General features: G+C 38.7%; 1 protein-coding gene across 2 annotated transcripts in view; it reads left to right on the top strand.

The window, feature by feature from the left end:
* Positions 1-27046, top strand: part of VPS13C (vacuolar protein sorting 13 homolog C) — a 197979-nt gene that overhangs the window by 3363 nt on the left and 167570 nt on the right. For both annotated transcript variants that reach the window (XR_009867321.1, XM_062206048.1), the window contains exons 2-5: positions 11727-11770; positions 16109-16151; positions 19726-19821; positions 21524-21625. Coding sequence is in view for 1 of the 2 variants with exons in the window: in XM_062206048.1 (XP_062062032.1) it covers positions 11727-11770; positions 16109-16151; positions 19726-19821; positions 21524-21625 (285 nt within the window). In the remaining variant the exon portion in view is untranslated. The remainder of the gene's footprint in view (positions 1-11726; positions 11771-16108; positions 16152-19725; positions 19822-21523; positions 21626-27046) is intronic.

The following is a 27046-nucleotide window of genomic DNA, read 5'->3' as shown; positions in this document are numbered from 1 at the left end:
CAGCGCCAGCCCCAAAATATTTTAATTCTTCAAGCCTCCATTTCCTAATATGCAGAAAGGGTGTGTAACATGGTATTTATGAGACAAATGATGTGAAAATTCTTTGTATTTGTTAATAATGCAGTAGTGATGACAAACAAACCTTGCAGAATGATGGAAAAAAGCCTATTTTGTTTTATTTTGTTTTCATAAGTATGCTTCTTCTACCTTCAGCCTTTGGGAGTTTTATATTATATATAGAGTGATAAATTTTTTTTTTTTTAATTTTTGACAGGCAGAGTGGACAGTGAGAGAGAGACAGAGAGAAAGGTCTTCCTTTTGCCGTTGGTTCTCCCTCCAATGGCCGCTGTGGTAGGCGCGCTATGGCCAGCGCACTGCGCTGATCCGATGGCAGGAGTCAGGTGCTTCTCCTGGTCTCCCATGGGGTGCAGGACCCAAGGACTTGGGCCATCCTCCACTGCACTCCCTGGCCACAGCAGAGAGCTGGCCTGGAAGAGGGGCAACCGGGACAGGATCGGTGCCCCGACCGGGACTAGAACCCGGTGTGCCAGTGCCGCAAGGCGGAGGATTAGCTTAGTGAGCCGCGGCGCCGGCTTATAGAGTGATAATTTTGTGTAGAGTTAACATTAAGTAGCTAAACATTTCTTATTTTACAAACAGATTTCTTAAAGGAAAAAAAAAAGCTTTTTGAATTTGAGTTTATGCTGAGACTACTTCTGTTACCTGCCAGCCAGTTTGTACATCAGGTTTTGAAAGGCTCAAAGTGCTTGGTACACATGTGCTGCCTACACAGGCATGCAGGATTATCTGGGTTTTTGTCTCCCACAGACTGGTAGCAGGAGATGAATTACATAGCCCTCAGCTATTTGCAGTGTGTCCAAGATGTAATTGTTTTTGAGAGTAACATATTTGAAGAAGGTATGTTGAAATGCTGCATCTTTTGTAATTTGGTTTAAGTAGTGTTGGAAGGTAGACCTTTGTCACTTTGATTTTTCAAAGTGATTTGCTGTGGAAGGGCAGGAAAAGCCTCCACTCAGAACTCTGTTGCTCTCACTTGGATTGGACAGGTGGAATAAACACAGAGGCCATGATGTGCTGGGGGCAGTGGTTGGCTGTGGAGACCAGGAATCGGAACCTCAGAGTGTGTAGCTCTGAACCAGACTGAGCCTGTGCTGTTTCCTGTATTGCTCTTCCTCTTCCTGACACTTCTCCATCAGCTGCCAGATGCAGACTGAATTTCCCTTTTTCAAAATGCCTGGGGCCAGTAATATTTTGGGTTTCAGATTTTTAAAAATTTTAGAATATTTGCATATATATAATGAAATGTTTTTGGGAATGAGACCTAAGTTTTAACACAGAATTCATTTATGTTTTTTAAAAACCTCATATACAAATGCTGAAGGTAATTTAATGCAGTACTTTTAATATGTCCATTTTTTAAAAAAATGTATTTATTCATTTATTTGAAAGGCAGAATATGAGAGAGGGAGGAAGAGACAGAGAACAAGATATTCTATCCACTGGTTCCCTCCCTAAATGCCTGCAACAGATGGTGCTGGGCCAGGCTGAAGCCAAGAGCCTGTAATTCCATCCCTGTGTCCTACGTGGGTGGCTGGGCCATAAGCTGCTGTTTCCAGGATGCGTTATGAGGAGCCTTCAATGCAAGCAGAGGAGCTGGGACTCAAACCAGGCACTGTAATATGGAGTGGGGGCATTGCAAGTGATTGAATCACTTCCTGTACCACTGTGCCCACCCAAGTATGCCTGTTGACCGTGACTCATGTGAGGTCGAGGGATTTGTTGTTTATGGCAACATGTTGGTGCTCAAAAGGTTTTGGGTTTTGGAGCATATCAGAATTTTGATTTTTATATTAGGGATATTCAGCCTATACTGTGGAGTAGGGCCTCCTAAGGAAGGGAAGGAGTGAGGATCTGATTCTCTGATAATGCTTAGTTATATGGCTTTGGTCAAGCCACAGACCCGTGACCATTAATTCCTTATCAGTAAGTTAAAAGATTAGACAAGGTCATCTCTTGTGGTTTTCAAGTTCTCTGGCTTGCACAAGGCCAATGCAGCTGAGCTCCTTTGTTAGGTAGATGTTGCTGCTTCATCTGCATTCTCATTGACACATAATAGCAAAGTTATACATACATATATATATATTTTAAAGATTTATTTATTTGAAAGTTGGAGTTGTATACAAAGAAGGAGAGGTAGAGAAGGAGAGAGAGGTCTTCCATTTGCTGATTCATTCCCCACTTGGCCACAGTGGCCGGAAGCTGCGCCGATCCAAAGCAAGGAACCAGGAGCTTCTTCCGGGTCTCCCACGTGGGTGCAGGGGCCCAAGGTCTTGGGCCATCTTCTACTGCTTTCCCAGGCCACAGCAGAGAGCTGGATCCGAAGTGGAGCAGTGGGACTCAAATTGGCACCCATATGTGACGCCAGTACTGCAGGTGGCGGCTTTCCTCGCTATGCCACAGCACCGGCCCAGCAAAGTAATATATTTTTTATCTTTCTTTTTTGTTCTTTGCTTAATATTGGTGAGTAAAGAGGCACAGTCATGAAATACAAGATAGTTGAAATTCCAGGCTCAAGCTGATAGATTGGGAATCCAGATCTTGTATGTTACATCGTCTTAATAGGAAACTGTACAGCAGCTTGGAATGCAGAAAAGAACAAGACTCTTTATCCTTTTTTTTTCTTTTTATTTATTTATTTATTTTATTATTTTTTTTACAGGCAGAGTGGACAGTGAGAGAGAGAGACAGAGAGAAAGATCTTCCTTTTGCCGTTGGTTCACCTTCCAATGGCTGCCGCGGCCGGCGCGCTGCGGCTGGTGCACCGCGCTGATCCGAAGCCAGGAGCCAGGAGAAAGGTCGTCATTTTCCATTGGTTCACCCCCCAAATGGCTGCTACGGCTGGCGCGCTGTGCCAATCCGAAGCCAGGAGCCAGGTGCTTCTCCTGGTCTCCCATGTGGGTGCAGGGCCCAAGCACTTGGGCCATCCTCCACTGCCTTCCCGGGCCACAGCAGAGAGCTGGCCTGGAAGAGGAGCAACCAGGACAGAATCTGGCGCCCCGACCGCGACTAGAGCCCAGTGTGCCGGCCCCGCTAGGAGGAGGATTAGCCTATTGAGCCGCGGCACCAGCAAAGACTCTTTATCCTTTTTTAAAAAAATATTTATTCGAGAGGTAGAGTTACAGAGAGAGAGAGGGTGAGACAGAGAAAGAGGTCTTACATCTGCTGGTTCACTCCCCAAATGGCTGCAACTGCCGGAGCTGAGCTGATATGAAGCCAGGAGCTAGGAGCTTGTTCCGGGTCTCCCACATGGGTGCAGAGGCCCAAGGGTTTGGGCCATCTTCTGCTGCTTTCCTAGGCCACAGCAGAGAGCTGGATTGGAAGAACAGCCAGGACACAAACCAGCACCTAGATGGGATGCTGGTGCGGTAAGTGGAGGTTTAGCGTATTGTGCCACAATGCCAGCCCCTTGGTTCTCTTTTTGCCTTTATATATAAAATAAGCCAGTGCCCAGGTATTTCTAAACGTAGAGGAAGCTGTTTTTCAGTCCTTTCCTCTCAGCCAATACTTGATATAGTGAAGGTCTGTTTTCATACTAGCTTGTTCTGTCACATACAAAATAACAAGCAGTTCTTTAGGCATCACTGTTATATAATAGATTAAGAATAAATTACTATTAATTAAAGCAGTGCTTAACTTAAGTTGAAAATAGCTTTCTACAGATTTAAATAGCATCATTAGTTTAAAATGCACTCCTTTTCTAGAGATTGAACTGGGAGTAGTTTCTTTGGTCACCGTTCTGCTGGGAAGCTGTGCCACATTGCTCACTGTTACGAGAGCCCTGAAGTGTATTGACAGGGTGAAAGTGTGATGGAGACACTGGGGCTTTCCTCCTTTGTCTGCTAAGACTTCCTCTTTCCTTTGGGAAATGGAAAGTTTGCTGGTGCCTTTCTCTCTCTCATCTTCTCTCCCAAGGCAAAATCACTATGAACTCCTATTAAGAGAAGACGAGATAGGTTACTTTGAGATGCTTAGATTTATCTGAAATGCATTGCTCCAATATTTTCTTCAGTGTTTACAAAAAATTATATCATTAAAATAAGCTGACTCATTTGCTTTAGCTTCTTAATTCTTTAGGAAATAAATGAATGTATCTGCACATTTTGATTTACTTTCAAATAAATGAGTGTTCATTTTATAGATAAGTGAAATCTTGAAAACTGAGTACATGGACTGTACTTTTTGGTTATTTTACAATATGCAAATGCAGCTTCAGGGATTAGAGATGGCATTTTTGCATGTGGATTGATTTTGTCTTGAATCATTAATCTCCATGTTTTATATTAAGAACACTGACCAAGGAGTCAGGAGACAAATTCTATTCTTAGTACTGCCAGGGAGTAATTGTATAACTTAGACTTCAGTTTCTTTATGTATAAAATGAGAAGGGATTGGTCTTAAAATATTTCTATGGTCTGACTATTTCAGAAACATAACTTACGAATTTCTGTCTTTTGTGTTGAGAGAAAAGATTTTTACAAAGTATAAAAATGACCATTTTGCGACTCTCTTACGTCAGTGTTTTCCCTTGTGGCACTATCCTTCCTTCTGGTGATGCTCTGGTATAACTCCTTGACTCTACTGTAACTTTCTACTTATGCCCTTGTGCTCATTTTAGTTGCCCTTTTTGTTTCTGGATTTTTCCTTACTTATTTTAAGATGCAAAGACCAAAAGCCTCTCAATGCTGACATCCCCCCTCCACCTCCGGGGAAGTAGATTTACCTTCTGAATTAAAATCCGATACCATTTTTGCTTTGCTGTTTGGGAGGGTGTGAATTTCTACACTCAGCACTGAACCTCAGAAGATTTGAGTCTTGGCTCTGCCACTCACTGGGGTGCCATAGGATTCCAGGCCTCAGGTTTTCTTGCTTAATATGTACATTCTGCTCTCTGCTCAGGAAGCTGTGAGGACTGAATAATGTAGATCTGTCAGTGTTTTATAAAACACAAAAGTTTATGTTCTTGTATTTTCCACCCCAGTACAATCAATTAAGTCAGTATTTGTTGAGTACCTAATATGAGCACAGTTGGTGAGTTGCTTATAATAATGTTAGGGATTTATGTAAAGTTAAAAGTGGTAAGTATAGTAAGGAAATATAGCCTAAACTTCTTGGAAAGTTCAGAGATTATTTCTGGTTAGAGGTATTTAACATCAGCACTTTATTTTTTACATTTACTTAGTAGACCTTTATGAGTGCGTGTTTTAGAAACCTTTCTTAGGCTCATTTCATATTATGATAGTATCATTTGATGTTTTTAAAAATTGTTTTTATTTATTTGCAAGGCAGTGAGAGAGAGTGACAGTGAGAGGGAGAGGGTGACTAATCATTCCTCTGCTGGTTCACTCCAAATGGGTGCAGCATCCAGGGCAGGCCTAAGCTGAAGCCAGGAGCCTGGAGTTCAGTCTAGGTCTTCTGTGTGGGCGGTAAGGACCCAAGTACTCAAACCATTACTACTGCCTCCCAGTGTGTGCATTAGTACGAAGCTGGAGTCAGGAGCCAGAGCTGGGACTTGAACCCAGGTACTCTGCTATTGGATGTGTACCTCCCAAATTGTGTCTTAACTGTTACACCAAACGCTCATCCCTCGTTTGATTTATTTTCATAAACAAGCTAAATTGGTTGTGTTTTTTTTTTTTTAATAGTTTGGCAGTGATTTTTTTTCCCTGTTTATTGTTTATGTAACTTCTGTGCTTGGTGGCATTTGCTAATTTAGTGAATTTGCTTTCATTTCCAGCTTCTAGTTCATTTATGAAGATTATTTAAAGTTTGGTTCAACATTTAACCTTTTAGGGTGTTTCTTAAAATACCCTTCAGTATTGACTTTGAAGCTAGATTTGTAGCTTCCTAGTGGTGTATACTCATCCAAAATATTGGTATTTTATTACTCAGAATCATATTGGGTCTTTTGTGATGCACAGACCATACCTTTTGCTACACTTGATCTTAGCTAAAAGGTGGATTATTACTTACTATGCTTGTCCAGCATAGAGTGTGATCCCCACACTGAAGTTCTTTACTTGTTTTTCACTTGGGTCTTTTTGACTTGGATCTTGTGATTGTGGAACTGACTTTATACCTGCCTTGCTGAAAGAGTTTCATCTGTATGCAATTGGTCTTCTTTCTCCTTCCCCCTAATTTTTTCAAAGATTCAACAGAAATATTTACCCTTTCTTCACTTTTCCAAAAACTCGTATGCCTTTTTTATGTTAGCTCTGGTGGTCTTGCTACTGTGGTCAAGTTACTTGTTCATATGTCGACTTACTGTGTTACCTTGATGCAGAAAGGGAAATCTGAATTTTTTCTTCATTATATCAATATAAAATGATTGATTTTTAGAGGGAGATCTACTTTTTTTTTTAAAAGATTTATTTATTTGAAAGAGTTAGAGCGAGAGAGATCTTCCATCTGCTTTTTCACTCCCTGAATGGCCACCACAGCCAAGGCTGGGTCAGACTGAAGCCAGGAGCTAGGAGTTTCATCCAGGTCTCCCACATGGGTGCAGGAGCCCAAGCACTTGGGCCATGTTCTACTGCTTTCCCAGGTGCATTATCAGGGAGCTGGATAGGAAGTGCCCTTATGGGATGCTGGTGCTGCTGATGGTGGCTTAACCTGTTGCACCACAGCACTGGCCCTGAAGGAGATCTACTTGAATTTAGTTTACAAAATTTTTTTTATTTATATGAAATTTCTGGCATCATAGCAAATACGATGAAACTGCTACATGCAGATCTGTCAGAATAGTGTGCAGTTCAGTGGAGAGCCTGATGCCGTACCTAGATGAGGCGTTCATCTGCTGGTTCAGAGAACGAATGCACTTTGCTGCCAGTGTTAATCTGGAATTTGCTGCTATTCCTCCCTGTGTGTGTGTGTGTGTGTGTGTGTTAGGACCAGTGACTCCTCCTTCAGTGCAAATAATTTATGGAGTTACAGTGTTACTGTTTGTTAGATAACATTCATGTTTTTCAGAGAGGAAATACGCATTTGTTTGTTAGACTCTGAGTAGTGGAAGTAGATTGTTTTGTTTGTTTCATGTGTCTGTGGGTAAAGTAGATATTAGCGGAAAACTATCTATCTATATATAAAAATATTGAGGTCATATTGACATTAAGATTTACCTTTGTTTTATTTTCTCCATTTCCTTTATTGTAATTTGTATAATAATTTTACATAGTGATGATTATTATAAAATCTAGGAAATACTATAAAACATTAATAAATCAGTAATCCTTAGTACTACCACCCTGTGCTAATTCCTGTAATTTCTTTGCTAGTCTTTCTGAAAATACTTTTCTTTTAAAAAATTGATTAATTAATTAATTATTTGTTTATTTGAAAGGCAGAGTTACAGAGAAGCAGAGGCAGAGAGAGAAAGAGAGAGAGAGAGGTCTTCCATCCATTGGTTCACTCCCTAAATGGCTACAACGGGCTGGAGCTGGGCTGATCCAAAGCCAGGGGCCCAGAGCCTCTTCTGGGTCTGCTATGTGGGTGTAGGGGCCCAAGCACTTGGGCCATCTTCCATTGCTGTCCCAGGCCAAGCAGACAGCTGGATTGGAAGGGGAGCAGCCAGGACTCAAATTGGCACCCATATGGGATGCCAGCACTACAGGTGGTGCCTTTTACCTGTTATGCCACAGCGCCAGCCGCTGAAAATACTTTTTAAAAAACATGCTACTCATAATGGTAGTTTTCAGTGTTTCCTATCTTAAATATCACCTGTTACTTCATCAAAGAACCACAGTGGGACTTCAGTAGAATCAGCCCATTTTTATAAGGATGTTTATATTGTTGCACATGTTTTATTAGTACCTTAGCAGAAGTTAGAACTTCATTTCTAATGCAGATGCCTTCTGAGTGTTGCTGAGTGGAACAGTCAGAACTCCTGAGCAGGTTTGGACGTTTCCACGTGGGTCTTGGAGCTTGTTCAGCTTGTTTGACTGGCTGCAGGTATGCCCTGGGACCTGTGCACATCGCTTCCATTGGCTCAACTTGAGTTCCCAGTTGCAACCACATAATTCCCTATGTGACAGAATTAAACTCAGCAGTATTTTTCTACTTATGCTTAAGGATTTTTTTCTCCCCAACTTGCCAAACCTGTCAGCCTTCCCTGACTATTCTGTTACCCCTGCGTCTGGGCAGTGATGGCATCTGGTCACTAACGCTTCCAAAATAACTCTTTCTTGTGATCTCCCCCTTTCACCCTGAAGTTACTGCCTCATTTTAGGTTTCAATTTCTGTTCAGGATTTTGTAGAAGTTATCTGACTGCCTAATATAATTTCTACCTAATATAATTCTGTAGTATTTTCTTTTCATTTGTGAGGTTTCTTACCTCCTTTCTCCTTTAAATGCAGTTTTCAAGAGTTTCAAATTTGAACAGTTTAGAAAGTATGAAAATTACCTATTCAAAGAAAATGAACTTTATTATGTAAAAATTAGCATTAGGGTTTCTTGTCTTAATTTGTTTCCTCTGTGTGTGTGTGTATATATATATGTGTGTGTGTGCACATATATATGTATTTTAAAGATTCATTTTACTTATTTGAGAGACAGAGTTACAGGGAGAAGTAGAAACAGAGAGAGAGAGAGGCCTTCCATCTGCTGGTTCACTCCCCGGATGGCCACAGTGGCCAGAGCTGAGCTGATCTGAAGTCAGGATCCAGGAGCTTCTTCCAGGTCTCCCATGTGGGTGTAGGGGCCCAAGGACTTGGGCCATCTTCTACTGCTTTCCCAGGCCACGGCAGAGAGCTGGATCGAAAGTGGAGCAGCCAGGGCTCGAACCAGCACCCTTATGGAATGCTGGCACTGCAGGCAGTGGCCTTACCCGCTACGCCACAGCACCAGCCCCTGCACATATATTTTTAACATTATCTCAATCTGGGCATTCTTTCACCTTTTTGGAAAACAACATTCTGTAAATGTTTTCCCAAGCCCTTCTACATTTTTTACAGCATTCATCTACAGTGTACATATATTATGACTCATTTAGATCTTTAGGTCCCTACTTCCCTCTCCTTTGTCCTCACCCTTCCTTACAACCCATATTGCAGTATCCTCACAGCTGTATGGCTATTTCCGGAATGTTGTCCTTTCTCCTGTACATGTTTCATCTTTCAGTTGTGCCCGGCTTGCACTTTCTAAATCTGGCTCTGCCTACCTTTCTGACCTTATCGCCCATTCTTTGCTCACACCCTGCAGATACAGCAGCCCTCATCTGTTTTCTAAAATGTGTCTTACTCATGTGTTTGCTCTGTTCTTACCCACCCAGTAAATATGTCTCCAGCCTTCCAGCCTAGCCCTTGACAGAATTAGGTGGTCCCTCCATGCATTTTGTGCACTCTTCTGATGGAATGCCAAAACAATGTTTCTGAAATTTTTGGAGCGGAGTCTGTTGGTAGGCTGTGAGCGCCTCAGTAGTAGGGATATTGTTCTGGTCATCATTTTCTTTACAGCACCCTACACATAGTAGTACTTTTTTAAAAATCATCTGATATTTTATTTTTTTCATGTTAATGTTTATTACTACAAAGAGGACCAATTCAATGTAGTTCAGAGATACAGTTCTTCCCCTTTTTTTCTGTTTTTGAGATTACGTGTTTTATTTACATTACAGTCAAGGGCTTAAAGCTCCACCACATGAAGAATACAAGTAAAAAGTAAAAAGACCCTAGTTCAGTGGGATTATAAGCAAGGGCTGTTAATAATCAAATAGATGCCCATTTCACTCATATGCAGTAAATGTTAAAGAAATCACAAACCATTAAAACTACAGTAGGATAACACTGTTAATCATTGGTTGGACAAAGTATATTTGCAACATTACTGATACACACAGGCATTTCTTCCTTTTTTTGTTTTGGTGTTTTTTTGTTTGTTTGTTTTTTAATTTTAGCTCCCAGGTATAATGGAAAACATGTGGTATTTGTCTTTCTGTGTCTGGCTTATTTCACTCATGGTGATGTCCTTCAGTTGTATCCATTTTATTGCAAATACTAAAGTTTTTTTTTTAATAGCTGAATAATATGCATACACACACCACATTTTCTTTATTCATTCATCTGATTATGGACACTTTGGTTGATTCTGTATTCTGCCTATTGAAAACAGTGCTGCTATAAACATGTTGGTGCAGGTATTTTTTTGATAACAGCATATTTGTGTCTTTTGAGTATATACTCAGTAGTGGAATTGCTGGATTATATGGCAAGTCCATTTCTAGGTTTTGAAGAAATCTCAGTGCTATTTTCCTCAGTGGCTGGACTAAATTACATTCCTCCCAAAAGTGTATAAATGATTCCCTTTCTTTTTTTATTTTTAATTTTTAAATTATTTTTTGACAGGCAGAGTTAGACAGTGAGAGAGACTTCCTTCCATTGGTTCACCCCCCAAAAGGCTGCTATGGCCAGCTCCTGGTCTCCCATGCGGGTTCAGGGCCCAACCACTTGGGTCACCCTCCACTGCCTTCCTGGGCCACAGCAGAGAGCTGGAGTGGAAGAGGAGCAATTGGGACAGAATCAGCGCCCCAACCAGGACTAGAACCTGGAGTACTGGCACCGAAGGCAGAGGATTAGCCTAGTGAGCCGTGGCGCCGGCCAATTCACTTTCTCACATCCTTGCCAGCATACGTTACTCTCTGTCTTTTGGCTATTAGCTGTTCTGGCAGGGATGAGGTGTTATCTCGTTGTGGTTTTGATATGCATTTCCCTGATGTGTAGAGATGTTGAGCATTTTTAATAGATGTTTGTTTGAATAAATTTGAGGTCTAGGGAAATGCAGATCTCTTAAAAAGGCAGAATAAAATTAAATACACTTTAAATTTACTGTTAAATACCATGAAGACAAAGTAACTTGATTGAAAAATGTTAATAGAGACTATAGGTACTATAGTATTAAAAAGAAAAAGTCACAAGTAATTATAGCCCATGTATGCCTGTGTTTAATTTGAAACTGTTTTTATTAACCTTTAGAAAATTCAAGTGAAATGAAAGCATGTTGCTTACGTTAATGTATTAGTACGGGTGTCAAAGTAGCATGTCACCAAATATAGGTATAGTGTTTTAATTTGTGGTATGTAATAGCTATGCCATGACTTTAGTTTGTACATCATCTGACTAGGTTTAAGGAAAGCTGTACTAATTAAAGACTTTAAAACCATAAGCAGTAATCATGGGGAAGGTGGGATGTTTGGAGCCATAAAAGACTAACCCCGTGTTCCTAAAGAAAATGTTCATTGATGCCATAATTAAGGGAGGAGTCTTGAGTTAGTCGTGATTGCTCTGTCTGTCCTCATGTTTGTCTGTGTCCTTCTGCTGAGATTTTGCCTTAATTGTTAAAAATTTGGGGTTTGTTGGTGTTAAAGTTCTTCAGTAAAAGGCTCCCAATTCTTCCTCGTTGTGTATCTAAATGTTAGCCAGTTTAAGTATGTGGAAATTTCTTTCACATCGGACTAACCTGAGTATACTATAAGTAATAGTTGCTGCCCAGGTACTTCAGCTGTCTTGGCCAGTAGCCTCCAAAGTTTCACGAGTGCTTGTTCCGCGTTGTATTTTTAGAATTAGCACAATATGTTTGTGTTTGGTTTCTACTTGTGACAAGCGATGCTAATAACTGGTGTATTGATGTTATATTTCCCCCTTTTTCTTTTGTAAAGGAAATGTGGCTTTAGATAACCTGCAGATAAAAGAAAATGCTCTGGTAAGTTAACTATGCTAATAACTCAGTTAATTTGGTCAGCTCCTAGAAACGCTTGGTTACTCAGCATCTGGTACCAGGTACCAGATAAAGAAATTGAGTCACTCCAAAATGGATTGCTTTTTTAACGACTTGTCCTTGAAAACTCTGAGATTAAAGATGTAGATTTTTGTTTTGCCTGTAATCATAAAAATAGTATACTTTGGGAAACGGTGGTAGTTTTTCTTGACCTAATTTGTCCAGCTTTGTAGCTGATGTTTTTCTCACAGAAATGCTTTTTTTTTTTTTTTTTGAGTAATCTTCACATCTTTTTCAAGTAAATAAGGGATTGATGTTTAACAGTTTACCTAAAGAATAACTATATTTTTAGGAAATGATATATTAGCAGTCTAACTTTATAATACTATGGTAATATCAAGAGCTAAAGTAGAATGTTGTCAACTCTCATTCCAGAAAGTGATTTGTGTCATTTATTCTTGAACTAAAAACAAAACAATACAATCCCTCCACCTCCCTGTTAGGTTTATATTTAGTGTGTTGGGCTAAGTTTGAGTTACGAAATCACTCAAGAGTGTTCATTCTTTAATATTTCATGTTTCTAATTTCTAGTTTGGTTATTTCTTTGAGCATTAGTTTAACCATTTTTGAAGTAAAGTTAATTATGAAACAATATGATATCTGTGTCTGTTGTTTGAATAGGATGAGAAGCAGAGCCTGTCATATAGTATGTGCTCAAAATATTTAAATTTTCTTTTCCTTTCTTTATATAGGTTGCTCCAACTTTTAAAGTTTTATCCACATATTTATTTTATTTTTTTTGACAGGCAGAGTGGACAGTGAGAGAGAGAGACAGAGAGAAAGGTCTTCCTTTTTGCCGTTGGTTCACCCTCCAATGGCCGCCGCGGTTGGTGCGCTGCGGCCGGCGCACTGCGCTGTTCCGATGGCAGGAGCCAGGTGCTTCTCCTGGTCTCCCATGGGGTGCAGGGCCCAAGCACTTGGGCCATCCTCCACTGCACTCCCTGGCCACAGCAGAGAGCTGGCCTGGAAGAGGGGCAACCGGGACAGGATCGATGCCCCGACCGGGACCAGAACCCGGTGTGCCGGCGCTGCAGGGCGGAGGATTAGCCTAGTGAGCTGCGGCGCCGGCCTCCACATATTTATTTTAAAAAAAAGGTTTATTTGTTTCATGAAGGGCAGAGTTAGAGGGAGAGACAGAGAGAGAGAGCATACATCTGCTGGTTCACTCCCCAAATGTCCACAATGGCTACGTTTGGTCTAGACAGAAGCCAGGAACCTGGAACTCCTTCCAGGTCTCCAAGTGCCATCATCTTCTTCTTATTTTTTTTTTTTAAAAGATTTATTTATTTATTTGAAAGAGTTACACACAGAGAGAAGGAGAGGCAGAGAGAGAGAGGGAGAGAGAAGTCTTCCATCCGATGGTTTACTCCCCAGTTGCCACAATGGCTGGAGCTGTGCTGATCCAAACCCAGGAGCCAGGAGCTTCTTCTGGGTCTCCCACATGGGTGCAGGAGCCCAAGGACTTGGGCCATCTTCTACTGCTTTCCCAGGCCATAGCAGAGAGCTGGATCAGAAGTGGAGCAGCTGGGTCTTGGACTGGCGCCCATTGGGATGCCGGTACTTCAGGACAGGGCTTTAACCTGCTGTGCAACAGCAGCAGCCCCTAAGTGCCATCTTCTGCTGCCTTCCCAGGTGCAGTAGCAGGGAGCTGAATTGGAAATAGAGCAGCTGGGACGCAAATGCACTCACATGGGATGTTGGCATTGCAGTCAGAGGCTTAACTTGCTGTGCCATGGCCAGCCCCATCCACGTATTTAGAAATGGTGATTTTATTGGTGGAGATTGGAATAAAGCCCAATTTTTCTTTATGTATGAAAATGTAAGAAGAAAAGTATATGGGCCAGCATGGTGGCGCAGTGGGTTAAAGCCCTGGCCTGAAGTGCCAGCATCCATATGGGCGCCAGTTCTAGTCCTGGCTGTTCCACTTCTGATCCAGCTCTCTGCTATAGCCTGGGAAAGCAGTAGAAGATGGACCAAGTCCTTGGGCCCCTGCACCCACGTGGGAGACCCGGAAGACGCTCCTGGCTTCAGATTGGTGCAGCTCTGGCCTTTGAGGCCATCTGGGGAGTGAACAGCAGATGGAAGACCACTCTCTCTGTCACTCTGTCTTTCAAATAAATCTTTAAAAAAAATAAAGAAGAAAAGTATAAATAGAAGCCGGCGCCGTGGCTTAACAGGCTAATCCTCCACCTTGCGGCACCGGCACACCGGGTTCTAGTCCCGGTCGGGGCACCGATCCTGTCCCGGTTGCCCCCCTTCCAGGCCAGCTCTCTGCTGTGGCCAGGGAGTGCAGTGGAGGATGGCCCAAGTGCTTGGGCCCTGCACCCCATGGGAGACCAGGAGAAGCCCCTGGCTCCTGCCATCGGAACAGCGCAGTGCGCCGGCTGCAGCCCGCCTACCGCGGCAGCCATTGGAGGGTGAACCAACGGCAAAAAGGAAGACCTTTCTCTCTGTCTCCCTCTACTGTCCACTCTGCCTGTCCAAAAAAAAAAAAAAAGTATAAATAGAATGTGGTGACAGGATATATAGCTAACATGCTTAGAACATATTTGAATTTATGATAGCCTTATATGAATTTTGGTTGTAATTAAATATCATGAAATATTTTATAATTTATATTCTCTACTATTTTATTTCTTTTAGTATTTTTGTTGTTGTTGTTGTTGTTGCTAAGTGAAATGGACACTATGAGAGACAATGACAGGATCAGCCCTTGTCTAGACTGTTGAGGAACAACTTACTATTTTATTCTTTTTAGTATTTTTGTTGTGGTGGTGGTTGTTGTTGTTGCTCTGTTTGTTCTACATAAGACCACTGGTTGAACTCTAAAAATAAAAAAAAAAAAAGTATATTCTCCATTAATTCAAACTGGCCTCCTTTCCCCACTTTAACTAAGATGGTGAGGTTTTACTTTTGATGTGGATTCTTCATACTTATTTGGTGTGAAAATCATTTTAGGAGGATTGAAATGCTGTGTGAGAATTGTGTAGTTTACAGTTTATATCCTGTACAATGTGAATTTCCTTGAATTTATCTTTCCCAGGAAAGGAGAGCTGTTTTCTTACTGCCAGTGTAGATTTTATTTTTTAGTCTAAAAAGACTCTTTACGTGTTTATTTTATTTGTTTGAAAGGGTAGTGGGAGAAGACACACACATACACATACACACAGAGACAGACACACACACAAGCAGGAAGATATAGTGTGTCTGTGGGCTCACTTTCCAGATACCTGCCCAGCTGTGGCAGACTGAAGCCTGTAATTCAGACCGGATCTCCCCCATGGGTGACAGGGACCTATGTATTTGGGCCATCATCTGCTGCCTCCCAGCTTCATCAGCTGGGAATCAGAAGCAGAAGCTGGAATCAGAAGCAGAGCTGGTGGTACTTGAACCGCGGCCCTTCAATATGGGGTGCAGGCTTCCCAAGTGGTGCCTTAAAAAGACTTTTTTTGGTCAAAAACTGTTAGTATTTTGTTCAATTCTGCTTCAGCTACAGTGCCCAAGTAATGAGATAATCTGACAAATTGATTCTTATACTAGCTACTTGAAGCACTGTGTTGCAGTAGCCAAGTTTCCATGGAATTCATATATGTTAAGGTATACTCAGCAGAAAGTCTGTACCTTCTGATTTAATTTTCAGTATTCTAAAGACTTACATGATCATTATGAATTTTGCTTGTTTAGTACTCTATGAATAAAAAGTTACCTGAACTTTTAGTGGTTTAGGATCTAGATAAGTGAACATTTATCATTTATTAATACTTACCTATAATGCATTTAAAGGAAGTGCTAATTTGATAAATAATATATATTGGGAATACCTTTTCTTATAAATTATTCATTTAGAAAATATTTGAGAGAAAATTATCAGTTTTCAACTAATTTGTGTGAAATTATTATTAGTTTTCAACTAATTTGTGTGAAAATATTCCTTTTCCTATTTTAGTATTTTAGATAAACAGTATACATCTGTTTAACTTAACTGAGTTTCCATTTTACTTGGCTTATTAAATAGCTTCTTTGTATGTACTTTTTATTTTTTCCTATTAATTTTCTTTTTTTGTGACTTTCTGCAATGTCAAAGTTTAAGTTAATAAAAGCTGTTTTATTTGCCAAAAGACATCATTAGTGAGTTAGTCCAACGTAGAAAATTTATTTTTTGTTTTTCATTAGAGATGAGTGTATTTGAATGATTATACAAAAGTGATCTTTTGGAGAGTTTAATCATTTAGTGTTCTTTTAAATTTTTTTTTCCTTCTGAAGAGTGAATTGGATGTTCCTTTTAAAGTCAAGGCTGGCCAGATTGGTGAGTATTGCACGCTTCATTTGAATTGTTCTTGGTCCTTTGAGCTTTTTGTTTTGCCTGTGCAGTTTAAGCTAAAGAAAGCTTTTTTAGGTTGGTGAAAAGTATGAAAGATTTTTGGCTTTTACATTGATTAGCTCTTGTGGACTTTTAAGTTTAATGTATATTATATGATACGTACATACTTCGGTTTTTTGACAGGAAAGTAGAAAATCTCCCTCTAAAATTGAATGACATTTAACCGCAGTTAGGTACTTGAAGCTTTGGTTCTATAAAATATATCTTTATTTTCAGAACTGATATGCAAATGTGGTATTTCTTTAATATGTGAAACTGTGTAATTTGCAAGCTCTAATAAATAAAGTTTAAAATGTAGCTTATTCCCCTCATGCTTTGTTTAACCATTTTTACTTGCCAAACTATGCAGCAGTATGCTAATGGAGGATATGTCTGGGTAAGTATGAAGTCCTTTTGTTCTTGCAGCCAAACTCTTGTACTAAAACCATGCACAACCAAGCATATGTGTTTGTTAAAGAAATTGTTTTATGGCAGATTTAATCCACAGAGTCCTTACAACTAGTCCATGCTAACTTTTACTTTTTTGTTGTTGCTTAAGTATAAATTATACCCCAGATAGCTTGTACTTCCTTTAAGAGTTTACACTTGTGTGACAGCTTTCCTCTCACCCCGTCACCCTGCTATCTCACCATGTCACTTGCCTTCTTCATCTACTGTTCTGTGTTTCACCACAGTTACATCTGCTGGGGTCCATGTAACATCACATACTCATCTACATGTCCTTTTAATGTAAAGAAACATTTTCATGTCTCTGTCCCTTGAAACAGGAGACATTCCCTCAGACTGAAAGCAGCTCTGGGGAGTGCGCTCTCTCTTGTTTGCTGAGTAGTTCTGAGTGTGTTGATGATGTTTAACACTGTTCTGGACGTGCTGTTTTGGCTTTACAGGGTTAATTGAAATCCTAGAGTGCAGAAGTTGCAGCCATTATTTCATTCTTTTGTCTTTGAAGTATTTACGTGCACATGCTATATGTGAGACTGTGTTGGTAGCCATGGGAGTGGCAGGGGTGAATATTTTATCTTTGTCTTTAGGGAAGTTATAGAGATCTACAATTAGGACATAAATTGACATTGTATTTCCAGGATATCGGATGAGTTGTAGTTAATTAAAGGAAATTTGCATTATTTGTTATATTCTTGCACCTAGGTTTATATTTGGAAGGAAGTTTTCTTATGGTTCAGAATTTATTCTTTTGATTTTTAAAGTATCATAGGAGTTTAAAGCTTCTAGGATTACTCATTGAGTTATGAGAGGCTCATTACGTATAAGGATGCAAAGTGTATTTTCTTTATGTTTATCCTTTTCCTGGTTTATGGAGGATTTATATTAGTTATTAGATTTCTGCTTACCTTAAAATACCATACCTACCTGTAGAGTCAGTGGATCTAAGTAAGTACAAGCATGATTTGATTTTCTAAAGAGCTGGACATCTTTGTAGATGTACATGGGTTATCCTTTATTTAAAATTTTAAACATTTTATGATCTACAAAAGGAGATAATAATATAATCACTAAATTCTAGGATGCTTTGATGGAGGAGGAGGGATGGAGCAGGGGATCATGAAATAGGATAGACGGAGACAAGAAAAGGTTTAGGAAACAGAATCCTTTTTTCTGTGTGCTTAAACAGACATTTCTTTTTCTTTTTTTTTTAAAGATTATTTATTTGAAAGAGTTACACAGAGAGAGGAGATGCAGGGAGAGAGAGAGAGAGAGAGAGAGAGAGAGAGAGAGGTCTTCCATCCGATGGTTCACTCCCCATTTGGCCGCAACAGCTGGAGCTTCGCCAATCCGAAGCCAGGAGCCAAGAGTTTCTTCTGGGTCTCCCACATGGGTGCAGGGTCCCAAGGACTTGGGCCATCCTCTACTGCTTTCCCAGGCCATAGCAGAGAGCTGGATTGGAAGTGGGGCAGCTGGGACTCGAACCGGTGTTAAAAGGACATTTCTCATTTTTTCCCTGTATTATACTCATCATGAAAGACATCAAATAAATTTTGTTAGCTGATACTGAGAAAATTATGAATAGCACTCATTATAAATATAGATGGTACGCCCTGTAAAATTTTCATTTATGGAAGTTGACCAAGAAGTATACCGATTTTACCTCTAGACCTCTAGATTCCCCTGAACTGGGAGCCATTTAAGAAACTCAGCATGTTTACAAGCCAATGAGAAATGAAATTTTTAGTGGTGAAATAATTTGATATTTTAACCTGGGGACTAGACTCTTAAGACCTGCTTACATGGCTATCAGGTGACCCAGAATATCCTTCTTTACATTGCATTGTCCTATTTCCTCTTCAGCTTGTTGTATTGTTTATCAGTTCTTTGGACTCTGTCTTTTCATTTAAAAATACCATTGTATTTGGGAGTTGTCAGATTTATTTGTGTATTAGCATGACTTAGTTGAATCACTTTTTTCTTTTAATAGTTTTGATTAACAGTACTGAGGGGAACTAAAGTTTTTGTAGCGTTACTATTTTAAATTATGATGAAGGTGATTTTATTTTGGAACGTGGGAAACTCCAGGGCTAGGAAAGTCTGGACAGAATGATTGTAAAACTCTTGAGGGCAACTGGGGCATTTGCTCCTTGGCAATTTAGAAATAGGGAATACCTGAGATTAGGAAAAAGATAAAGAAAGAAATATGGGAAGATATTAAAGCTGATTTTGTCCATTTCAAAATATAGCTGTCGTCTCTCTTCTGCCTGACAACCTTTTCCTTAGAAAGCCCCAGACAGCTTGGTAATATTAGTGCCATAGTTCATCTACATTATGAGTGAAAGTGTAAGTTTTCATTTCTGAATGAACTGACATTAATACATTGTTTCTAAGCAAATGTGTTCTGCTTTCCAAGTGGTTTACAAGCAGATATTTGGACTGTAACTGGTCTGAGTTGCGTGCAACTTGTAACACTGTTCATAAAACTTCATACATGTTGCCTTAGAGCTGTCCTGGTGTGGCTGGGCCAATTTGACATACTGTGGAAGTTGTTCCTTTGGGATCCCCCTCGGTGTCGCTGCTTCAGTTCCAGGAGTTGTGTACAGGCATTGTTTCACAGTTCATCACTGGAGATTTAGTTGTTGGTGTGGGCAGAAGAGCAAGTGCAACATTCAGATGTCATGCACTGAGTTCTGGTTCCAGCAGCCACACCGATGACTGGGTAGATAAGCAGTTAGTTTAACCTCACTGGGACTGAGTGTCCTTTTTATCAAAGTTGATACCTACCTCATTCATCATATAGTTTTGAAATATTAAATGAGATTATAGTTATCAAAAAGTTTGAAAACTATAAAGCACAATCTGAATACTTACAGTAATATTATGTGCAAAGTATTTTTATGAGCTTTAGTGATGGTATTTTTTTTTTTAAGTTTTATCTGACTGATGTATATACTATGTCCAGAAAGAGTTTTGTTATACTTTTTCTCTTAATGGGGAGCAAGAAATTTATGTCTTCTTGAGAAATCAAATAAAGGTTGAAATTATGTTTCTTTAGATAAATTAACTTTGAAGATTCCCTGGAAAAACCTTTACGGAGAAGCAGTTGTTGCAACCCTAGAAGGATTATACCTGCTTGTTGTCCCTGGAGCAAGTATGTAACCATTCAGTGACACCACAGTGAAATTAAAATGTTACTGGGTTAATTATTTTAACATATTTAAGAAGATTGAAGGTAATTTCAGTAAGCAAAATTATAACATGTAGGCTTCTTACCTACATTTGCAGATGTATGCACATATATATTGCCACATTGTTATAGAAAATATTTTTACATTGTTGGAACAAATACGTTCAATCTGTTTAAAATTTATTCTGTTTTCTAGGAGTAATTATTTTGCATCTAAGGCTTCCCGTTTAATTGAAAGGCAGATTTATTGTTGGAGAATTACATGAAATTTTTAAATATGTTAATATATAGATTTCAAGATTGGATTTTTCTTTTCTTTTCTTTTTTTTTTTTAAGCTTTACTTATTTATTTGAAACGCACAGTGATAGAAAGAAATGGATAGATAGAGTTCTCTCATATGTCAGTTCACTTCCCAAATGCCCACAACAGCGTGGGCTGGGCCAAGATGAAGCTAGGAACCTGAAACTCTGGTTGGGTCTCCCATGTGGATGCAGGGGCCCCAGCACGTGAGCCATCTTCATTGCTTTCTCAGGCACATTAGCCGGAAGCTGGATTGGAAGCCAGAAATTAAACTGGTGCTTCAGTATGGGATGCAAGTGGTTACTTAGCCCTGTGTGTTACAATGCTATTGCTGGCCCCAAGATTGGATTGTGTTGCTTCTGATTTGGGACAATGTTTTCTCAACAATGTGTGTAAACTACTTAATTTTTTGACTTAGAAATTATAGTATTTTGATTTTTAATGGATGTCTTAAACTAGTGGTTTAATATCTTTAGATTTTTTTTCATTATAAAGAAAATATAATGCTAAGAAAAGTATAGATGTTTAAGGGAATATTACTTACAATTTCTCAATCATAATACAAATGCAACTTTTTATGTTTTGCCTACCAAGTCTTTCCATGTACATACTTGATTTTAAGTAGTAGGTATCACATTAAATATACAACATTGACTTTGCTTTTTCACTTAATACATGTATTTTGGGTACGTTTCACAATTCTTATGGTAATTGTGGCAATTTTGAAAAGCTGTGTGACAGTCCATGGTGGCCTGCCTACAGTGTTTTGCTATTATAGTGAATATTACAACCTCCCCTGTTATAAATTGTTTTTATTCTTTTGCATTATTTCTGCAGAAGTGAGATTACTGTGAAGTGACATGTATATATATGTACACACATATACATGTACATATATATATACACACATACGCACATCTGTGTTTTATGATTGTTGATACATATTCCTGAGTTACTTTCTGAAAGTCTTCTTATCAGTCTACATTGATGCCAGATGTTATTGGATGTTAATTTTTTTGAAGTTACAATTTACCACTTAGAGATAATAGCAGGCAATACTCTGATTTTTCCTCTACCTTTCTTCAATTTCTTCCCTTACCTGTCTATGCTCTTCCCTCCCCTTTCCCTAGCCTTCTTTCCCTCCTTCCTTCCTTTATGATCTAAGTTTTATAAATCCATAGGAATCATTTGACTAAATTTTTTAAAAATTAATAATATAAAGAATCTAAAAATATTTTTAAGCTCATACAAACTTACCTATATTAAATGCATCTGCATCCAGTCATAATGAAGCTTAACTTTGCCTGTGCCTTTATTTACTAATTCTGAGTGCTTTTTTTTTTTTTGTGGGTTAACACTTTTCAGGTATTAAATATGATGCTGAAAAGGAGGAAAAATCCTTGCAGGATATTAAACAGAAAGAACTTTCCCGAATTGAAGAGGCCCTTCAGAAAGCAGCAGAGAAAGGTACAGTGTTTGTATTTTATAGAAATTTAGATAGACCTATATTGCAGATACACTTAATGTCTTTTATAGTATGTTTTCATAGGCCTCCATAAATTGTACTTCCAAGGAAAGAATCTTCTGTAAAAATGATATCTCAGAATACTGTTTGTAAATATTCTGGTAACTCCTATTTAGGAATAATTGCTTTTTTCTGATGTTTTATCTTACTGTCAGTAAGGTACTTCACATTCTTCTTAACCAGCCATTTTTACTATGTTACTTCCAGAGACTTTCCGGATTTTATGAGTTACTACAGACATGTGTGTTTTTGCCACAGTTTTACAGTCTCTGTGTGTGTGCATCTCTGAAGTTAAGCATGTGACTGTTGTGAGCTGATGTCTAGAAGAAGTACTACTGTACTCCTAGTCCTAGGTCTCTCTCCTTTTATTGTATAGAATTTTTTAAAAAGACTTGATTCTGCACATTTCAGTGGTTTAGCATTTTGATTTAATTTTTGTTTCTATATGAAAATAAATATGATTTAATTATCTTGAATTTTGATTTATGGAGCAAGCACAAGGATAAGATGAAAAAGAATAGCCTGTGCAGTGTTGAGTTGAAGAACATTTCTAAGCATTCTGTTTATTTCTCTTTTTAAATGTCAAATTGTACTCCAGTTGCTGATTGGGATGTAAGAGTTGTTAGCATTTTATATCTTTTTTGGTCTTTTATTGGCAGGTGTACATATTTCTATGATGAAGGAAGGTGACCTTTCTTACAGGATAAGGTGACTGTTGAGTTAGAAATGACATAAATTATGTTTAGACATAACAAGATTTCTTTTTTTAAACATAGGCTGCTGACATTTAATTAAATTAGTAGGAAATCTGTCATCTATCTTAAGAATTGTTTACTTGTTAAAGTACTTTACCACTGATTCTGATTCTTTTTGTCTCAAGTATTTTTCTTATGCAGAAGTATTGTTTCACATAAAGTTACCAAACTACTCCTGAACTAATGAAAATTAGAGGGTGCCATAAAGGGAGACATTTTTTAAAAACTTAAACTTTTTTTCCCTTTCTCTGCACACTTGAGCATATTTTTTCTTCCTGCTCAGGTTGATTATCTGTATTTGTAGGAAAATAATGTATTGCTTTTTTTCTGTCAAAGCAAGCTGAGAATGGTTTTGAGACAATTTTTATCTCTTGGTAGATGTCAGTTTGATAAATTGATAATCTTCCATATGCTTTTTTTTTAAAGAATTATTTATTTATTTGAGTTACACAGAGAAGGAGAGGCAGAGAGAGAGAGAGAGAGAGAGAGAGAGAGAGAGAGAGAGAATCGGTCTTCCATTTGCTGGTTTACTCTCCAATTGGCTGCAGTTGCAGTTGCCAGAGCTGTTCGAAGCCAGGAGCTTCTTCTGGGTCTCCCACATGGGTGCAGGAGCCCAAGGACCAGACCCCCAGCAATTTTTTCTTAACTATTTAAAAATACGTTTGATAGTCTTGAGTATATGTAAATATTCCTTTAGTCTCTGTGGATATTAGTCCTATCTTCATATAATGTTCATGTGAATGATAAAAAAGAACCCTGGCTTTTAGATGCTTCACATTCTATGATTATTAAGTTAGTTATTACTTTATAGTCATTTTATTATCAGACTTACTAATTTTCTCTTATTTCTTGATTTTAAAAGCACAGAAGCACCATTGTACATGTATAGAGACTTAAGTAAGGGTAAGAGGTAATTCAGCTAAAGCAGTTGGTAATAAAAATGAAAGAAAAATTCTTTTTTTAAAGGCTATACATCTTTAATTTTTAAATGAATTGCTTATTCTAATTCTGTTTCTTTTCACCCTAAATTCACCCCTCCTCATTTTGTTATGCGTATATAATTTTTGGCCGAGTATTGTACAACATTTATGTTATTGTGACAGTGTAATTATTGTTCCTTGCATAGGCAAAGGATTTACTAAGGTTGTGTTTCCTTTTTTATACAATTTTTTGCTTTTCTTGAGTTTGTAAGTGCTTCTTTTTATATTTCTTTAGTCTTCTGGGTAAGCTGCATGAAGTGTATTAAATGAGTGTGAATATTATTTTCTAGTTGTTCACATCTGTTGGTGCTCTCCCTGTCCCCTTTTTCTTGGAGCTCTACCTTTGAACAGATAGCTTTTGTGCCTGCTACACACATGTCGTCCTGAGGCTGGTCTTTGTAGCTTTTCTGTGTTTAATTCTTTTTTTCTTAGTTCCCTCCTTTGTTTCACTGAAGCACATGTAGCAGCTTTTAAGAAAAGAAGGACTGTATATAATTACGAAAATTCTCTCATGTATGAATATCTTTGTATTTTACTTCTACACTTGTTTGATTTGTGTGGAGACAGAGTGCTAGGTTAATAATTAGAGTTTTGAAGGCAATGTCTGTAGCTTCCAGGTGCATTTCAGAAGTTTGTTGCCAGTCTTAACATTGTTGGAAACACAAAGATTAGAAAATCTCTGGACCCTACTGTTCAAGACCTCATATTTTAATAGGCACAATAAAATATTTGCATAATAGTAAGCAGAGAAAGTGTTGCTTCCCATTGAGGAGGTATAGGTGGAGTATTACAGAAGTGCAGAATGAACACAAGTTCAACCAAAGAGATGGAGGCAGACACTGAAGGTGTATGTTTCAGGGAGGTCTCAGAGATGGGTATACAGGAAGAAAAGAGTGCATTCCAGGCACGGGGGACAGTGACCCTGTAAAACAGACAGTCTTTGGGAAACAGTTAACAACTAGGGAATTTGATAGAGAGTAGTTGGATATAAGGCTGGAAAGCTAAGTACAGGCCAATTTTAAGAGATTTGGATGCTCTAATGATGGTAATGATAATGGCAGTGATAGCAATTGACATCTTTTGAACTTTTACTGTTTGCCAGTCATTCCTCAAAGTGCTTTATGTGAGTTAACTCCTTTAATAGTCCCACTCCTATGATACTGTCACTGTTCCCATTTTACAATTGAGAACAGTGAGAGTTAAATAACTTGTTCTAGTTCACACAAGTAGAAAATACTGTAGCTGGAATTTGAATCCAGTCTGGCTTTGGATCCACACTCTGAACCCTATGCAATAGTGAGGAATCACCAAGTTTTCTTGTCTTGTCTTTGAAAATCTGGGAAGTAACATGATCCAAGCTGTGAATTTGGGTAAACTTGCATTGGTGTCTGTGCTAAGAGGGAAACAGAAGATGGTGCTATCTAACCTTCGTTAACAAGAATGGGTATAGAAGATTCAAACACTGTGTCTAAAAGGAACAGATTGCACTCAAGATGAGATCATTTTAACTGACTCTAAAATTAGTGTAAAATATCACAGTAATATTTTTAGTCTTAAAGTGGGCAAAATAGGCAAAAAGAAAACCAAACTGGAAAATTTTTACTGTGTTTAACAGTTAATCAAAGGTTTCATTGAAATGTTAGCCCACATTGATTTTGCCTTCCTTCTTAATTTGAAATTTTTGTTAATTATTAAAAATTTTTAATATTCTAAAAATGAAATTTTATTTGTTGAAAGAGAGAAAATGATGTCACTGTGAATATTTCCTTAGATATAAATAGTTTTGGTGTTGCTAAATTGTAGTTGTCCAGTTACTTGAGTTCTAATTCTTTGAATTAAGTTTAGGCATGTTTTACATGTGAAATTAAAGGTGTCTTTTAAATGCTTTGCGTTTTGGTTATTGCTGCCATGCGGATGCAGGCGCACATTCAGGGGAGTTCATATATGGCTTGGAAAACTTTGTTTACAAGGACATCAAGCCTGGTGGGTATGCATGGTTAATTCTGTTCACCTACAGAAAATTGTGTTCTTTTCCATGTTATGTTTTCAGTCTGGTCTGTTTGATGATGTGCCATCCTTGTAGAAAATATGGAAATGTAATTCACATTTCCCTCCTGACCATCATTTCCTTTGCCCTGCCTCTGCAGTCATTCATTCATTCGCTGATATTTGTGTGTCTTGCAGCAAGCACGGTGCTGGATGGTGGGTGTCTGTGGAGTAAACAAACATGATTCACTACCTTTGTGAAACCCAGCTTGATCCCTAGCTAACTTTCAGACTGCCTTTTTGATTTTAGCTCCATACTACAGTAAGAGTTTCTCAATTAAGCAATTCCTCTCTCGTAGCAGGGTTTTTTTTTTTTTTTTGTTTTGTTTTTTTGTTTTTTAAGATTTATTTATTTATTTGAAAGAAAGAGTTACACAGAGAGAGAGACCTTGACTGACCAAGAGATCTTCCATCTGCTGGTTCACTCCCCAGATGGCTGCAACAGCCAGGGCTGGGCCATGCCAAAGCCAGGAGCTTCATGTGAGTGGTAGGGCCACATATACTTGGGCCACCCCCTGCTGCTTTCCCAAGCCACTAGCAGGGAGCTGGATCGGAAATGGAGCAATCAGGACACGACTGGTGCCCATATGGGATGCCGGCATCTGGCGGTGGCTTTACCTGCCGCTCACAGCAGTGTGTTTCACCTGGCCTCTGCCGTGGTTTTTGAAAACTCAGAAAAACCAAGCGTTTTCTTGGAGACTTTCTTTAGAACTTCGATGGGAGGTGCTCTTCTGAGCTTCTTCTCATATCTTGCCTGATTTGTTTTCTCTGTGAAGTTGCTTTGGGGGCACCCCTGGTCTACTGTCCTGTACATTGCATTTTTTCAGCTTCATAGAACGCTAATTGTTTTCGGATTCTTCCTAGTAAGAAAATTCTTTCCTAGTGAAGAAATCTGCCAAATACATTAAAATAATTTAAAATATTTTCAGTAGTGATTTGATCTATTAAATTTCATGTTCTGTTTAACAGTTCAGTAACTTAATCACACAATTTATTTTGATAAAATGGCAAATGAGATTTTTATCTGGAAATTTAAACCATAGACATCATACTAGAATTCTGTAGTTAGAAACTTCTTTAGATGCAGGTTCATTATGACAAGCGGGACTAGAATTTGCATGGCTTTTTCACAGCATTAGGTGAAATTACCCTGAAAGCAGTTTCTCTTCTGACAGATCTGCTCATGTAGTAAATGTGTCTCACTTCCTTCATTTAATATGAAAGCATGGAGATGCTCATGGCTCATTATCCAATTTTGTAGGTTATAATTGAACAAGCTTTCTGAGGTCTACTAGTACACAGTATTCTGTGTACCAAGAGTTAGTAAGCATCAGTCATTGCTGTGTGCTGATGTTGGTGCCTCTGATCCTACTGTGAGTAACCTTCCTCTAAGGTACACATGAATTCTGGTGGCCCATTCAGGTATCTTAACAAACTCATTGAGTGGCAGCAGTCAGAGATAAATATATAGGAAAACCAAATTCATTCAATTCCCTCACCCCCACCTTTTTTAGGGTATCCTGTCCTGGGTAAATGTTGGTGGTTTTGAGATGACAAGAGTTAATTTTGTTGATGGTGTCTT

Source organism: Lepus europaeus, chromosome 11, assembly GCF_033115175.1.
Source record: "Lepus europaeus isolate LE1 chromosome 11, mLepTim1.pri, whole genome shotgun sequence".
Taxonomy (NCBI): domain Eukaryota; kingdom Metazoa; phylum Chordata; class Mammalia; order Lagomorpha; family Leporidae; genus Lepus; species Lepus europaeus.
This window is presented reverse-complemented; position numbering and strand designations above follow the sequence as displayed.